This window comes from Nerophis lumbriciformis, linkage group LG22, assembly GCF_033978685.3.
Source record: "Nerophis lumbriciformis linkage group LG22, RoL_Nlum_v2.1, whole genome shotgun sequence".
Classification (NCBI taxonomy): domain Eukaryota; kingdom Metazoa; phylum Chordata; class Actinopteri; order Syngnathiformes; family Syngnathidae; genus Nerophis; species Nerophis lumbriciformis.
In genome coordinates, this window is record NC_084569.2 from 22,757,459 (window position 1) to 22,774,958 (window position 17,500).

General features: G+C 41.7%; 2 protein-coding genes across 2 annotated transcripts in view; one reads left to right on the top strand and one right to left on the bottom strand.

The window, feature by feature from the left end:
• chst12a (carbohydrate (chondroitin 4) sulfotransferase 12a) overlaps positions 1–6,487 on the top strand; it is a 19,194-nt gene extending 12,707 nt beyond the window's left edge. Inside the window, exons 3-5 of the mRNA XM_061973994.2 lie at positions 2,447–2,599; positions 2,693–2,872; positions 5,096–6,487. Coding sequence (XP_061829978.2) covers positions 2,447–2,599; positions 2,693–2,872; positions 5,096–5,644 — 882 coding nt within the window. The 3' untranslated portion in view covers positions 5,645–6,487. The remainder of the gene's footprint in view (positions 1–2,446; positions 2,600–2,692; positions 2,873–5,095) is intronic.
• Positions 6,488–8,116: 1,629 nt separating this feature from the next.
• Positions 8,117–17,500, bottom strand: part of c1qtnf6a (C1q and TNF related 6a) — a 29,080-nt gene continuing 19,696 nt past the window's right edge. The window contains exons 2-3 of the mRNA XM_061973995.2: positions 11,394–11,599; positions 8,117–8,741 (exon numbers count right to left, since the gene is read on the bottom strand). Of these exons, the coding sequence (XP_061829979.1) occupies positions 8,194–8,741; positions 11,394–11,589 (744 nt within the window). The 5' untranslated portion in view covers positions 11,590–11,599 and the 3' untranslated portion in view covers positions 8,117–8,193. The remainder of the gene's footprint in view (positions 8,742–11,393; positions 11,600–17,500) is intronic.

Consider the following 17,500-nt stretch of genomic DNA (forward strand, 5'->3'; position numbering starts at 1 on the left):
ATATTAGATTAGATTAGATTTATTGGTCCCCTTGGGGAAATTCATTGTCACTGCCATACATTTAAACACTAGACATTACACATCACACAAAAAAAAAATAACAAAAAGACATCATACATGACTAACACACATTTACAGGCTTGTCAGACAGGTCGGCCGGGCCTGCTGTTAAGGGCGGCTATAGCTGCAGGGATCAGGCTTTTCCTGAGGCGGGCCCTCTGGAATTTGATTGTTCTGTACCTGCGCCCTGATGGTAGTGGGATGATGTATTGGTGTAGTGGGTGAGTGATATCCTGAACTATTGTTTTTGCCAGTCGGGTGATGGACCTGTGGTTTATGTCTGAAATGTTGGGCGTGGGTAGGCCGATGATTTTAGCTGCTATGTTTGTAATGCGTGTGAGTTTGGTCCGGTTGGTTACAGAAAGCATGGTGAAAAAACATGTGGAACAGTACAGAAGGATGGGTTGAACAATGCTTTGGTAAAGTAATAACAGGAGATGAGGTGCAACGTATAGTCCTTTAAGTTTCCGGATGGCTGACAGTCTTTGTTATATATATATATATATATATGTGTGTGTGTGTATATATACTGTGTGTATATGTATATATATATATATATATATATACACAGTATACATACACACACACATATATATATATATATACATATATACAGGTAAAAGCCAGTAAATTAGAATATTTTGAAAAACTTGATTTATTTCAGTAATTGCATTCAAAAGGTGTAACTTGTACATTATATTTATTCATTGCACACAGACTGATGCATTCAAATGTTTATTTCATTTAATTTTGATGATTTGAAGTGGCAACAAATGATAATCCAAAATTCCGTGTGTCACAAAATTAGAATATTACTTAAGGCTAATACAAAAAAGGGATTTTTAGAAATGTTGGCCAACTGAAAAGCATGAAAATGAAAAATATGAGCATGTACAATAGTCAATACTTGGTTGGAGCTCTGCTGGACCGACACCAGCAGATGACGTGGCACCCCAAACCATCACTGATGGTGGAAGCTTTACACTAGACTTCAGGCAACGTGGATCCTGTGCCTCTCCTGTCTTCCTCCAGACTCTGGGACCTCGATTTCCAAAGGAAATGCAAAATTTGCATGGTTGGGTGATGGTTTGGGGTGCCATGTCATCTGCTGGTGTCGGTCCACTCTGTTTCCTGAGATCCAGGGTCAACGCAGCCGTCTACCAGCAAGTTTTAGAGCACTTCATGCTTTCCTGCTGCTGACCTGCTCTATGGAGATGGAGATTTCAAGTTCCAACAGGACTTGGCGCCTGCACACAGCGCAAAATCTACCCGTGCCTGGTTTACGGACCATGGTATTTCTGTTCTAAATTGGCCCGCCAACTCCCCTGACCTTAGCCCCATAGAAAATCTGTGGGGTATTGTGAAAAGGAAGATGCAGAATGCCAGACCCAAAAACGCAGAAGAGTTGAAGGCCACTATCAGAGCAACCTGGGCTCTCATAACACCTGAGCAGTGCCAGAAACTCATCGACTCCATGCCACGCCGCATTAACGCAGTAATTGAGGCAAAAGGAGCTCCAACCAAGTATTGAGTATTGTACATGCTCATATTTTTCATTTTCATACTTTTCAGTTGGCCAACATTTCTAAAAATCCCTTTTTTGTATTAGCCTTAAGTAATATTCTAATTTTGTGACACACGGAATTTTGGATTTTCATTTGTTGCCACTTCAAATCATCAAAATTAAATGAAATAAACATTTGAATGCATCAGTCTGTGTGCAATGAATAAATATAATGTACAAGTTACACCTTTTGAATGCAATTACTGAAATAAATCAAGTTTTTCAAAATATTCTAATTTACTGGCTTTTACCTGTATGTATGTATGTATGTATGTATATATATGTATATGTGTGTGTGTGTATATATACTGTGTATATGTATATATATATATATATATATATATATATATATATATAATGGCGAAATTTCAGACCGTGAATCTTCAAACTGAACAATCATATCACTTAAGGAACACATGCAATGCCCGTTTTGGGACTTAAATTTACATTAGGATTAATATCACTTAATCACAATTAATTACAGTAAATTACTTGCTTGCATAATGTAAATCAACTTTTAAAAATATCGCTGAAAAATGTCAAACTGTATTTAAAAAGAAAAAGAAATGTTGTACTTAGAATGCATTGATTTAAACTGAGTTACAATTTGGGAACAAGGAATTAATACATGTATTGGAAGTTGTTATGAAGTGGAAAGGGGTCGGATTAAATAAGCTATGTTTCTTCCTTCTCCTTTTCGGACATGTTGCAATGAGAAATGAAAATGTGTTATATGTGATGTTCGAAATAAAGACAACCTATTAGACTATTTTAAGGTCTTTTATATAGCATTTTATTTTTTATTCCTTCTTAAATGAACAGGCGAACCGGAAAAAGTTGCTTGAGGATGTTTGTGCCAACGACAGCCTGCTGTTTCCCGGCAAAAAACGCTCATTTGACGACATCCCCAACAAGGAGCTGGATCATCTGATAGTTGATGACAGGCATGGTATTATCTACTGCTACGTTCCTAAGGTACACGGACCCCTGGAGTTTGACTGTTTCACGTTGTTAAAGCGATCATTCGCCTCAACTTCAGGCTAACTTTTTAACGTCCGTCCCTCTCAGGTGGCTTGCACTAACTGGAAACGGATCATGATCATTCTCAGCGAGAGCCTGCTCCACGACGGCCTTCCCCAACAAGACCCTCTGTCTATCTCCAACAACCAGGCCCACGACAGCAGCATGCACTTCACATTTAACAAGTTTTGGAAGCGATATGGAAAGTTTTCCAGGCACCTTATGAAGGTTTGTTAGAAATTCTAGTAATGTTGTTTGTTTAGTGCTTTTGATTTGGGCGGTTTAACACAGTGATGACTACCAGAGTCTTATTCTGATTTTCCATTTTCTCTAGGAAAGAAAATATTTGACTGTTATTTTTATATATTTTGTTGTATTTATGTAACATTATTTTTTTTGGAAAAAATATAGGACAAAGACAAAATGTAAGCTAACTGTTAGAGTGTAATTCATTACTTTTGATCACCATTGTCCAGTCCCTCTAGGATTCCTTCCAGATTTTTTTGTGTGATTGTTCCGGCTAAAATGCTTTCATTTGCGGCAGTTTTTTCAGAAAATTGTAATGTTTTGAGGCCTATTTTTTCCCCCAAAACCATTTAATCAACATATTATATAAGTTTGTTATCAATATTTTAAATGTTCCTTGTAACCTTAACCTTCAAAAGCACAGGATTATAACGCAATTGTAAATACTGTATTGATGTCTTACTTAAAACATTACTTTAAAGTAGACATTAGTTTATCATAAAAGCACATACTCAGAGCTCATTGTCACCGTTTAAATTCATCATAACTAATAATAGTAACAATTAATCATAATTACAGAAGAAACCCCCCCCCAAAGGCTTTTCTATTGTCTGCTGTCTGCTCTCTCATCCACAAGTTGCAGACATTCTCCATTTATGTTTACGCTTTAAAAGTGTGTGTCCATCTTCAACATTTTTTGTTACAAACACATTTACACCTGCACGCTAAGAGCATTTGTGAACTGTTGAGAGCATTGTATAATGGTAAATGAGAGACAATAAGAGATTATCATCACACATCAACTTATCTAACATGTAAATGCAGCCTCTTTGTTTGGTCAGCATAGCAAATGAGAATCTGTTTCCATCCATCCATTTTCTACCGCTTGTCTCTTATGGGGGGTGCTGGAGCCTATTCCAGCTTTAATAACCAAAAATATTGGCATTAATCATGTATATACGCAGAATAATCACGCACTTTATTTTGACAGTACATGCTCCTTTATCTTAACAGTGGATGGTTACTTGAAAGGCTGTAAGGGTTGTTGTACAGTCAGTGATCAGGTCAATGCAGGCGCCAGTGCAAAGATGAGTAAAGCGATTAATCATGAGAAGTCCACATTTAAAAGAGCGGTTAATATGATTTAAAAAAATAGTCTTTTGACAAAACTAATATTAATACATGTAAACTAGGAACTTATTGGAAGTAAATGTTTATATACTACATTACCCAGAAAGCTTAGCACCGTAGACCATACCGGAAGTAGGTCTGAGCAAGGCGGGAGGACAACAATTGTGCCGTTTGAGCAATAAAGAGTTAGTATATTGTTTTAAGACCCTTCCTAAAACCCATTTTTACTCACTGGCTTTTAACCCAGCATGAGACTTTGAACTGTTTTTAACGTTTGAACCGCCTTTTATCTGACCGATTGTCCTTAAAATAATGTTTTTTATCTGATCTTTTTTTTTATATTTGACCTCTGTTTTAAATTATATGTTGGCCCTAGTGTGTTTAGGTTGTCTGTCTCTCTGTGTTGTCCCTACGATGAGGTGGCAACTTGTCCAGGGTGTAACCCGCCTTTCGCCCGAGTGCAGCTGGGATAGGCTCCAGCACCCCCGCTATCCCGAGAGGGACAAGCGATAGAAAATGGATGGATGGGTTTTAGTCTGTCCTTTGTCTGCACATTTCAAGATTATGTTTTTTGTTTGTAGTGTACAGCTCTTTGTTTTTCAACAGTGGTTGTTTTCAAAGGGCTTTATAAATATAATTGTTATTGTAAGGTAAGGTACATGTTGCTCTTTCTGCTTCGTCTACACAAGAAACTAACATAAATCTTGATCAACAAGTTGACATGCGTGTCAGAGACAAATTCCGATGGCCAAAATGTGCATGGAAGTTGCCGGCATCTGATATTGCGGGGATTCGTAGAGTTTGCGTGAATTGGCGCGATCGAAAGTTTCTGGAGGGACTGATTATCTTATCTTAGCATCATAACTTCTTCTGTTGTTGATAACTTGCCCAACCTATGCCATTTTTTTAGTGGGTTCTACCTCTTGGTTATTAGTATGTGTGAGTGAAAGGAAGAAAAGCTCTGACTTGCCTGCCAGCCTTTGTTTGCGTGTGTAAATCTTATGAAAATTGTCTTCTTAGTTGCTAGGAATATCTTATAACAAACATATGCCTGTGTTCCTTTTTGTTTGAAAGGTCAAGCTGAAGAAGTACACAAAGTTCCTTTTCGTGCGAGACCCCTTTGTGCGTCTCATTTCCGCCTACCGGGATAAATTTGAGCTGGGCAACGAGAACTTCTACCGCACATTTGCTCAGGTCATCCTGCGACGTTACGCCAACCAGCCAACTCCGCCCACCTCTGTGGACGAGGCCCGTGCCGCGGGCATCCACCCGTCTTTCTCCCACTTTATCCAGTATCTCTTGGACCCTCAGACAGAGAAGGACATGCCTTTTAATGAGCACTGGCGGCAGGTGTACCGCCTTTGCCATCCTTGCCAGATCCAGTATGACTTTGTGGGCCACTTGGAGACAGCCGAGGAAGACGCAGAGCACTTGTTGCGCCAGCTGCGCGTGGACAATGTGGTCGAGTTCCCCTCCTCGCATAGGAACCTGACAGCCAGCAGCTGGGAAACCGACTGGTTCAGCACAGTACCCCTAGAGGCACGGAGGGAACTTTACAAACTGTATGAACCCGACTTTAGGCTTTTTGGCTTTAACAGACCGGATTCAATCCTCAATGTGTGAGTCTCACACACTCAAGCCACATAAAAATATTTATTATGTGGGACGCTCAGCTGCTTAAGCACACAAACCCATCATTCGAGACTGACGTTTTCGGGGAAGATTTACAAAAACACAGCACACAAAGAAGTGTGGCATTTTTTGCTCTCAGATTGTCGGATTAGCCGCTTGCAATCGGACACACGTTCAGTGTTGCACTACAGTGTGTTTATTTCCCACGGTGCAAGCATGGAAGGTTTTAACTGGTGATGGACTTCCATCCTGTCAGCCTTCAGCATGTCTAATTATTATATCACTTGTGGCATTTAGCAGCTTGCTTAGGCCACATTGTAGCAAAGTAGCATCATGTTGGCTCTTTGGAGTTGTCTCACCTCGTCTTTGTTCGTCTTGGTAAAAATTCCAGTGGATGAAAAAAACAAAAATCAACAGGAGTCTGTAACAATGCCAAAAGTTGTTGTTCTGTAGTCTTGAACGTGGATCTCAACCATGCCTGATGAAGTACAGGACAAAATAGTGCCTTCGGTTGCAAACGTTTACACCTTAAAATGTATTTTTGTAGAGGGGTTCACACAATACAGTTGCCGCGCTCTATTTGATATTCTAAGCCGATTTGAGATGAACCGGAGTCAGCCGGTGATGTCCAACTGTTTTGGACCTCGTGAGATCTGTTAAAAGGATTATGCAAGAGTACTGTTCGTGGTTTGTACTGTACTGATGATGTCATGAACACCACGTATGTCGTCTCACATTGCCTTTTCTTTTTATACAACGGAGGCTATTTTTATTGGATGTTCTGTTTTGTCTTTTACAGTGCACAGTATGTGATTATCCCATGTGATTTTTAAAAACAATCCTAAATAAAATCATATCAAAAAAATATCAACCAGAAGACGTGGTGAGTTTGTAAAATCGTTGCCCGCTTTTTCAATTTGTAAGGCATGCATAATATTACAGTTGCCTCCTTTTGTGTACAATTAATGTGTAGTTGGCGCCCTCTGGTGGTTGATACGCTAAACTATCTTCGAGAAGCCCTCCAGAGCAGGGATGTTAAACTAAATTATTTTGAGAAGCACATTTCCAGAAAGCAAAAGACTGCGGGGATGGACTTCTCCCCTCACTATCAGTTTTATTTTGTCTATTCTGGAAAACCATTGCAGAAACGCTAAGATGGACTGATGCAAAGTGTAAAAGTGTTCTGTGGTCTGGCGAGTCCACATTCAAATGGGTTTTGGAAACTGTGGACGTCGTGTCCTCCGGAATAAAGAGGAAAAGAACCATCCGGATTGTTCTAGGCGCAAAGTTGAAAAGACAGCATCTGTGATGTTATGGGGGTGTATTAGCGCCCAAGGCATGGGTAACTTACACATCTGTGAAGGCACCATTAATGCTGAAAGGTACATACAGGTTTTGGAGCAACATATGTTACCATCCAAGCAATGTCTTTTTCATGGACGCTTCGCTTATTTTAGCAAGACAATGCCAAGCCACGTGTTACAACAGCGTGGCTTCATAGTAAAAGAGTGCGGGTACTAGACTGGCCTGCCTGTAGTCCAGACCTGTCTCCCATTGAAAATGTTTGGCGCATTATGAAGTGTAAAATACCACAACGGAGACCAACTTGAACAACAACATCAAGCAAGAATGGGAAATAATTCCACCTGAAAAACTTCAAAAATTGGTTTCCTTAGTTCCCAAACGTTTACTGAGTGTTGTTAAAAGGAAAGGCCATGTAACACAGTAGTAAAAATGCCCCTGTGTCAACTTTATTGCAATGTGTTGCTGCCATTAAATTCTAAGTTAATGATTATTTGCACAAAAAAAAATAAGTTTCTCAGTTCGAACATTGAATATCTTGTCTTCGCAGTCTATTCAATTGAATATAAGTTGAAAAGGATTTCAAAATCATTGTATTCTGTTTTTATTTACGAATTGCACAACGTGCCAACTTCACTGGTTTTGGGTTTTGTAACATCCTTCTAGTGTTTTTAAGAATCTGCTGCAAAAAATTTGAGTCTGTAAAGTTTTTTTTTTGCTAAAATCGCGGGCCTCTAGGTGAATAGTTGTTAAGATAGGACCTAAAATAGAACCTTGAGGAACACTGTAGAATAGTTAAAGATGTTGAACAATGACTTCTGGCTGCATCTGAAGTAAACAAGCTACAACAACACTTAGATAAATAAATCTAATAATAAAAAATAACTGTCAAAAAGGAGAGTACTTATAGGGGTGCCTTGAGGAACACCTCAGTCCACATCACAAGTAATGACCCCAGTGTACTGTTTGCTAGCAATGTTAAAAATGTCAATGCAAGGATCTGCAAAGAAGCACTTTTGTGTTTTTAGGAATTTTGTGCAAAGAAGTTTTGAACTGAACTCAGGGGGGTGTCATTCCTGCGCCAACAGTTGAATAACCCTGCGCTGGAGGATGTAAACAGTAAAAGCATGTCATCAGAACAATGAAACCAATACACACCTGTTGTAACCTGCATGCAATATTAAGCTTAAATATTTATTATTTATTACAATGTTGTGATGCTTACAACGAACACAACATTACTCTGTGCTTGCTCTGATGAGGTATCCGTTGAAAGTGATGTAAATATCCACATCGTCGCTGTAAATTGCATTCTCCCGTTCCCTCTTGTACAGGCGGATCCACACCTCGTCGCCGAGGCCCAAGTCCAGCATGAGGCTCTGGCTCTGCATGATGGAGCGGTCGCTGGGCTGGGCGTACACGATGGCCTGCTCGGCCTCGTTCCGCATGATGTGCAGGTACGTCTCCTTGAAGTTCCACGTGTGGATGTTGACGTTGAAGAAATAGACGCCGGGCGTGTGGCAGACGTACTTCCCGCTGAACATATTGAAGTTGTCGTCGAGGTTTACGAAAACCGTGTCGAATATCAGCGTCTGGTAGGCCTCCAGGCTGTGGAGGGACTTGCGACGCCCAACGGAGAAAGCGGCGTGGTTAACTTTGCAGGGGTCACCTGGAAGGCCAGCCTGGCCCTTTGAGCCTTTTGAGCCCGTTGGGCCGGCGGGTCCTGAAGGGCCTTCCTGTCCGGTCTTACCTGGTGTCCCTCGATCACCGCGGTCTCCTTTGTCACCTGAACGAATGTCACATTTCCACCATGATACAACTGTAAAGTCTGTTCGTGTCCATTTTAAATGATGCCACATTTGTAAGGAACACTCATTAGTGGGAGGAGTGTTTATGTCACACGCAATAAATCAAACTCGGGTGGACTTTAGAGTAGTCTGTGTATACCAGCAGTATAGTTTTATCGTCCATTAGGGATGTTCCATTTATTCATAAGCGAGGTCGGCCGATGCCAATATCGATACCGATCACATGTATTAACTACATTTTTCAATGTGTTTGTGGTGAGTGCCATTGACAGTTTAACAATACCAACACATTATTTACACTAGTTCCTTATTTTCTTATAACGTACAATTCTTTGAGCAAAACAAAATCAATAGGACACAAAAGTTTTAAAGGATCGAGAAACTATTTCTACTTGTTTTTGAGTTGTTTTTACTTTAAAACCTGTTACACATTGTTTTGACATAACATGTTCTTTTTTTTTAATTGCTGCTGCTGTTTTTGTTAATCTTATATGTATTTCTCAAACTTTGTTTTGCTGCCCTCTTGGCCAGGTTACTCTTAGAAAATAGATATTAATCTCAATGAGGGTTTTACCTGCTGAAATAAATGATATTGATTGATTGAATAACTAAACTAAAGTAAAAACTATTATCTACTGCTTTGGTTTTTGCCCTCAAAGTCTCCATGCGTCCAGAGAATTATTCCCTGAGTTTGTAAACATTAACAAAAACAACAAAAAATTATTTTGAAAATAATAAAAATACTGATGTAATCCCTCTAGTATCGATCGAATGTTCATATTATCGTTGGTATCAATTTATGGATCCATCCGCCCGTTTCTTACGCGTGCTGATTGTGACAATGCCGACACACCAACAGTTATGTTATCCTCTCTCTAGACTCGTATTAATCTACTTGTTATTTCCTGCTACTATCTGTTTACTTTCTGCTTTCTACATTTTTTAAAGTTTACCAAGCACTTACTTCTTTGTTGTTGTTTAATGCTAGCTTAGCTATTAGCATGCCTGCTCCTGGCTTGCTCTTCATGTGTCACGTATTCAGCCCCGTGATACTTAATGATACTTAAGACACTAATAAATACAGTTTATTTCTCGCAATGAAGGTAATTATTATTACCTTAGGGAAGCGGCTCCACACTGTGTATGGAGACACACAATTAGCTGCTAGCTGGGGCAATAAAAAGAAATACACTGTCAGCCAGGTGGGATTTCTATTAATAGGTAATGGCAATCACATACTTTCTCACGAAAATGGTCCGATTCTGATCAGTGGCCGATGGATCGGCACATCCCTGCTTTCCACTGAAAACGAGTGTCCAAACTTTTTGACTTGGGGGCCGCTTGAGCTAAAAAAGATTTGGCTCGTGGCCGAAAGCCGACTGCATGTGAAGTAACAAGATATATAGCCTATACATATATCTATAATATGTGTACATATTATATTAACATAATGGATATATAATTAATAATTACAATAATTGAATATTAAGAGTATGTGACAGTTTGACTCCTACCTTGTTTACTTAAAATTTTGTAATCAATTAGAAATATCAAGCAGCTAAAATGCGACAAAGGGATAAGGGTGGAGAGAGTGTTTTGCGTTTTCCCAAAATGCATTGTAACGGAATTAAACAGGTGTAATTTCAAGTTGTTTATGGTGCTTGGACATTTTTTATATAACCCACAAAATTCAGTGAGCAGGTTGTGTTATGTGCAACCATGACTCATTTTTTGTGCCATGAGTAGGGAAGGTTGTTTAGATTGGGTCATACAAGTAAAAAATGTGCTCGATCCACTTTAAATCACAATTCACAATCCCTGACCTGTTTTATTCCAATTGTCCACACGATGGCGACAAAGTTTTAACAGGTCTGAGAGATATTTGGAATTAATTTGGAAAAACTGCAGGCCAGATTCCTTATCCATCTCATGACGTCTCACGGGCAAAACTGAAGACGACATTTTATTAAATAGACTTAGACACCTGTGGTGCTGTTTTTGACTGGTTCCGGTTTTATCTCACAGAGAGATGTTTTTTTGTAAGTACACATCATTTAATGTGGTCCGCCACATCGTTTAAAGTGGTCCGCCACTTAATTTAAAATGGCATAACATTTAATCTGGCCTACCATATTATTTATTGTGGCCCAACATGTCATTTAATTTTGACCACCATATCATTCACTGTGGTCCGCCATGTCTTTTATTGTGGTTTGTCACTACATTTCTCGTGGCCCACCATGTTATTCAATGTGGTTCGCCTTGTCATTCAATGTCATCTGCCACATCATTCAAAGTGGTCCGCCATATCATTTGATGTAGTCCGCCACTTCAATTAATGTGGCCCTCTGAGGGCAGCCATGATTACAATGTGGCCCGCAATAAAAACAGGTTTGACGCCCCCTGAGATAAACCTTCTCCCCTTCGTCTTCTTAGCACAATTTGACTCATTAGGGCATCACGCATATTCAGTTGTGCATTTCAAGCCACACACGCATTTTCCTTACAACTCTGAGAAATTCTGTTTGTTTTTTGTTTACATGCCTTCCTAAATGAACTTATTCACTCTTGAGGGAAGGGAAAGTCATCAGATAACCTAGAAAAGTTCTACTTGGTAAAGCACATGGTACCTTTAAGGATGGTCATGTTGATGTAGGTGCGGACTTCGGGGACCTGGTTATACATCCCCATTGGGGGCGGAGATGGGCTGTCCTCTGTTGGTTGAAGGTGATCGCAGCAACGTCTGCAGGGTACAAAGGGGTCATCGGGATGAGGCGCCAGTGCCACCAGGTGTGCGAAGGACAGAATGAGGAGCACTCCCAACATTGTGCTGCACCTGTAGAAAATCAACGGAATAGTAAGTACTCCACAGCATTGTAGGGATGTGTGTGGGGGTGTGGGGTTTAGAGTGTCTTTAGCTGCACTGGTCTCACTGAAATGTTTATAACAAGGCCTTGCCAAGGCCATCTGCAGAGGGAGTTGAGTTGTAGTTAAGGATTGTTATTGGTTTCGAGCAAGCAAACACATTCCATTTGAGTTGTCTCACCTAATTGTCCATTCTGGCTCTCGAATGTGTCATAAATTTGCCTTGCATAGCGAAAAGCTTCTCCAAGATGTTATCCAATTTGTGATTTAATTCCGAGATCGCCAAAGTGTGAGTGCCCGCAGCTCTGCTCAGCCTATCCATCGCAGCCTTTAGGCTCCTTGAACGACTGCCATAGTCATCCAAATTTGTCAATGGACCAGAGCGATGCTCAATCCAATCAGCAGATGCCCTGTTATCACAGTTTTAAATAGATCTATATATCCTTGACGGAAAGAACTGACAGGCACAGGGCTCACCACTCTTCCCCAGAGTTCCTCATGTATCCGCCAGCAAACATCACGCTTCTCGTCGAGAATATCTCGTTAGTTGATTTAAGAATTCAGTTTATCAATCCCATGTTTAGATTTTCGGAGAACGGTGCTAAAGAGAGACTCTTAGAAAGGTAAGACAAGACAAGACGAGAAAAAGAAGCAAAGCAGGAGAGAAAACGGAGAGGGAGGGAAATGTGACTGTCTTCGCTGAGAGCCAAACAAACCAGCGGATAGCCGCTAATGATGTGTCTCCACACACAGTGCGGAGCCGCTCCCCTGAGCTAATGATAATCACCTCCATTGTGGCAAACAAACTGCATTTCTTAGGATCTTAGTTATAATTATTATGTATCATTATCACCGGAGGACAAGGCTAAACATTCAACACACCGAAAGCAATAACAGCTAAGCAAACTGGTAAGCTAGCTTTAAACAACACAAACAAATAAGTGCTTAGTAACCTTTAAGAAGTGAAGATCGATCCACGTTACAGCAGCAAGTAAGCAGATATTAACATTAAATTAACAAGTAGATTAGTAAGAATCTAGAAAAAAAGATAGCATAACATTAGCTGTAGGTCTGTCTGCATTGTCACAGTCTGTACACAACACGTAATGGGAGGACGGATTGATCCATAAATTGGTGGTGTCGACACCAAGGGTAATATTAGTATGAGATCAATGCTACAGTGATTTGGTCGATATTTTTATTTTCTCAAAATAAGTTTTTTGTTGTTTTTGTCAATGTTTACACATTTAGAGACTACTTCCTTGGACACAGGAGGGGGTTAAGTGGAAAAACTAAAGATTTAAATGAGTAGTAGATTGGATACGAAATCATCACAAATTATAGTCCATACCTATAGTATTTTAAAGCGCTTGATCGAGTGAATATTACTGAGAGAGCAATGGTAGGTATGGAAAACACTAAGCTTATGACATATTTATGTTTTTCAAGTGCAGTGATAATTTGTTTTTGGCAACAATAGTGGTCACAATAGTTAACTAAATTCAAATCAGTAAAAACGCAATAAGTTGAATGATTTGGACACGTTTCATACTGGATACTTTCTAATACGCTTCTGCCTTGGAGATTTTGTATCTGTAAATAATATGCACCTATAAATATTTGATACTTTGTACATTAACACATGTAGTGTTTTAGACTCCAATATTGTTCAGTTAAGGGCACTTATTGCGAATGTTAAGCATGTATGCTATTGTGTGCTTAACTGTTGTGTAGCTGTTAGCTCCTTGTAGCCTATAGCCTACTCTGTTTACCTTTTGTAAATGACTTCACTAAAGTACAAGAAAAGACCAACCCTGCGTGTTTATTGGAGGACATTTAGATGTTAACTGGCGGTCCAGCTTTGCACATGTAAACATTCTGCAGGAATGCTTATATATCAGAGCTTACATCAGAAATGTTAGTTGCCGATACTTATTGTGGTTGATATCGGACTGATATCAATTTTGGATTGGGACAACCCGAGATATTGTGTACTATTGACTTTGTTTTGCTCAAACAATTGTATGTAATAAAAGAGAGTAAGGAACTTGTTGAAGTACTGTGTTGATATTGTCCCAAAAAAAAAAAAAAAAAATATATATATATGTATATATATATATATATATATATATATATATATATATATATATATATATATGTGTGTGTGTGTGTGTATATATATATATGTGTATGTATGTAACCGAGGGTTTATATATGTCGCCTATACTGTATGAAACTACAAAATAATAAACACGGAGTCTCCAGTTTACACGAGGACCACTTTATTTACCTTCTTTCAAAAACCTCCGCTCCACTCCAACGTGTCATCACTTCCGCTCTTAGCGCCTTCAAAATAAGAGCTCAAGGCATATACTGTATGACAGCGTATAACAGGAACTTAACATCACCAAGAGGAAAGCCCATAAAAATAGGTTACATACCTTCCCTCTTACAAAAAGAAACATCCTCGTTTCAACACCATAACAGAATAAGTGCAAAAATAACACAGACAGTAAAAAAACACAGGAGTTAACACACACACAAAAAATATATATATGCATGTTCCCTTCACACCACTGCACAGTCACGCATGCCACACTAGTCCCACATACACCAGAAAATTCTGATACACCATAGCATCCAGACATACTATACACATATGAAACATGTGCCATCACAGTAAGAACATGTTAAGTGACCTTGACAACCTTTAACCGAAAACCCAACTTTTGTTTAATTTTCCTTCTATTTCTAAACAGCTAACCAAAAGTGACAAAGTCCTCGAAACGAATTGGTTGTCTCACATTCCTCCCAGAACGAGAAACAGTCTGTAGTGGCCCTCTGGTGCCTGTAATCTGGACAGTCCCTGTGTCACCAGAGATCAGCGGCTCGTCAGCCCTAGAACCTCCCTCTGGTGACCCCTCGTCCAGCAATGAGGGAGCCTGACTAGGAGAAGCAGGCAGGCCATTTGAAAAACCAGCAGCCATCAGTAGTGTGTATGGTTTCAGTCTATCATATTGGACGACCTGCCCCCGTCCATCAAACTCCAAAGGGTTGTCAATATGATAGGTGAGTCCAGGTTCCCCTTGAGAGTCCAACACAGACAGGACCCTGTAAGGCCCCTTCCAGTGGGGAGCAAGTTTCATCCTGTCCTCTGTCGGATTACGTAGCCATACCAGATCCCCTACTGCATACGGCCGGTGACGCACAGCTCCATCATAGTACAGCTTTTGCTTCTCGTAAGCATTGGCGCCACCTTGCCTGGCACCAGTGAAAGCAGTCTCCAGTCTCTCTGCTAAAGAGGCCACAAAGTCAGCATGAGAAAGAGGCAAGTCTGAGCGCACCAGGTGAGACGGCACCAACACATCCACTGGAACACGAGCCTCCCGTTCGTGAAGTAGATAGTACAGACTATAGTTGGTGCAGGCATGCACAGATGTGTTATAGGCGAAAGCCACCTGTTTCAGATAATCATCCCACTCACCACCGCAGGCGAGCAACGATTTGGCAAGCTGGTCGATCAGAGTGCGGTTAAAGCGTTCAACCATTCCGTCCGGTTTGGGATTATAAGGTATAGTGCGTGTCTTTTTAATTCCCAGGAGCTGACACAGTCTTTGAACAATCTCAGCTTCAAACTGCCGCCCCTGATCACTATGAATCACTTCAGGAACACCATGCACCATCACATAGTCATCGAACAAACACTGTGCTACCGACTGTGCTGTTTGGTTAGAGAAAGCATACAGATTCACAAACTTGGTAAAGTAGTCTTCCACTACTAACACGTATCTATTTCCTTTAGAAGTCACTGGCAGTTCAAGAATGTCCGTTGCCACTCTCTGGAGTGGCCGAGTTGCATGGACGCTCCCCATCGGTGCCCGATGCTTCGGCACCGGGGCCTTGCGGGTTTGACATGGGATGCACTGTTCACACCACCGCTGAATATCTTTGAACATGAACGGCCAGTAGCAAGTTTCCCTTGCACGTTCCCACACTCGTTCCACAGAAAAATGTGCCGATGTAGAACCCCCATGTAGATGCTGCAGCACATCAGAGATAAGTGAGGAGGCCATGACAACCTGACACAGAGCATCTCCGGTGAGGGGAGAGTTCACCGTCCTGCAATGTAGTCCATTAACAACAGCGAGGCGGGGATATTCAGTCCATAATTTTCGAAGCCACCGGGAGGTACCTCTCATCTGCCCCTTAGATGGCCGAGAGCCACTTCTCTCCATCCAGTCCAACACCCGATTAATATCTGGGTCGGCCCGTTGTAGCCCCCTCATTTCCGTTCCGTCATGTGTTAGTGCATGTTTGAACGACAAGTCCTGCGCCCCACTGTTCTTCTCCACCCGCTGCTCCCCTGTATGTAGGTCAGAGGCTGGGGGGTTTCCCATGTGTGTTTGTAGCAGTTGAGTGACTGGTTGGAGAACGCTGGGCTCTATATCTGAGCCTTTGACATTCACTTGTGTGGTTGTCTCACCTGTGTTTACCACACTAGGCACAGGTTCTTGAGGACGCCGCGAGAGTGCATCAGTATTAGTATGCTGTTTGCCGTCCTTGTGCTGCATACTCTAGTTATAAGGGTCCAGTTCCAGTATCCATCTTGCTTTGCGTCCCGTGGGATCCTTGTCAATGGACATGCCACGCAGGCCCAGCAGAGGCTTGTGATCAGTTATGATGGTAAAGGCAGCTGATCCTATGTAATGTCTGAATTGCCGTGTAGCCCACACTACGGCCCACAGCTCTCTGTCTAATGTAGACCAGCCCCTTTCTGGGGAACTGAGTGCTTGGCTAGCGTATGACACCACACGCTCCAGTCCGTCCTTGTCCTGAGCCAACACCGCCCCCACTGCTTCCAAAGAGGCATCTGTGTACACTTTAAAAGGGATGTTAAAGTCAGGCATGGTGACAACTGGAGCAGATGAAAGCACCCCCTTCAGGTACTCAAAGGCTGTGTCACACTCACTTGTCCATTTAAAAGGTGTGTCTTTGCAGGTGAGGCGGTGCAGAGGAGCTGCACACTGGGCAAAGTTTTTAACAAAGCGTCTGTAGTAAGAACAAAGGCCCACAAAGGCTCTCACTTCGGTTGGGTTCTGTGGTGTGGGCCAGGTTCTGACTTTGTCCGTGTTTCGAGGGTCGGGCTGTAAGCCGTGGCGAGAAACAACATGTCCCAGGAACACTACATGATCTCGAGCCAGAGGACATTTCTTATGATTCAGCCTGAGGCCAGCTGCATTGATCCTGGAGAAAACTTCACGCAAACTGGTGAGATGGGCCTCAAAGGTGGGGCTGTATATTAACACGTCGTCAAGGTACACCATACACACTTGCCAGGTGAGCCCTCTGAGCACCAGCTCCATCATGCGCTGAAATGTTGCAGGTGAGTTAGTAAGGCCCATCGGTATAGACCGCCACTGGTAGAGGCCCCGGCCCGTGGTGAAGGCAGTTTTCTCCCTGTCTCCCTCAGCGACCTCAACCTGCCAATATCCGTTAGTGAAGTCCAACGTGCTGAACCACAGGGAGCCCGCCAGCGCATCCAGGGTCTCATCCACCCTGGGGAGCGGATGAGAATCTTTCACGGTTATACTGTTCAGACGACGATAGTCAATGCAGAATCTCCACTCACCATTCTTCTTCTTTACAAGGACCACAGGCGAGGCCCATGGGCTGCAGCTTTCCTCAATCACCCCGTCCGCCAACAGGGCAGTCACCTGCCTGTCTATTTCCTCTCTCTTTTCTGGTGAAGTCCGGTAGGCGCGTTGCCGCAAAGGAGGATGATCACCGGTCTTGATGTGATGTTGGATAAGGGTGCATCTGCCAGTCCCCCGTTTTGACGGGTTGAATATCCCCTGATGCTCAGCCAGCAGTG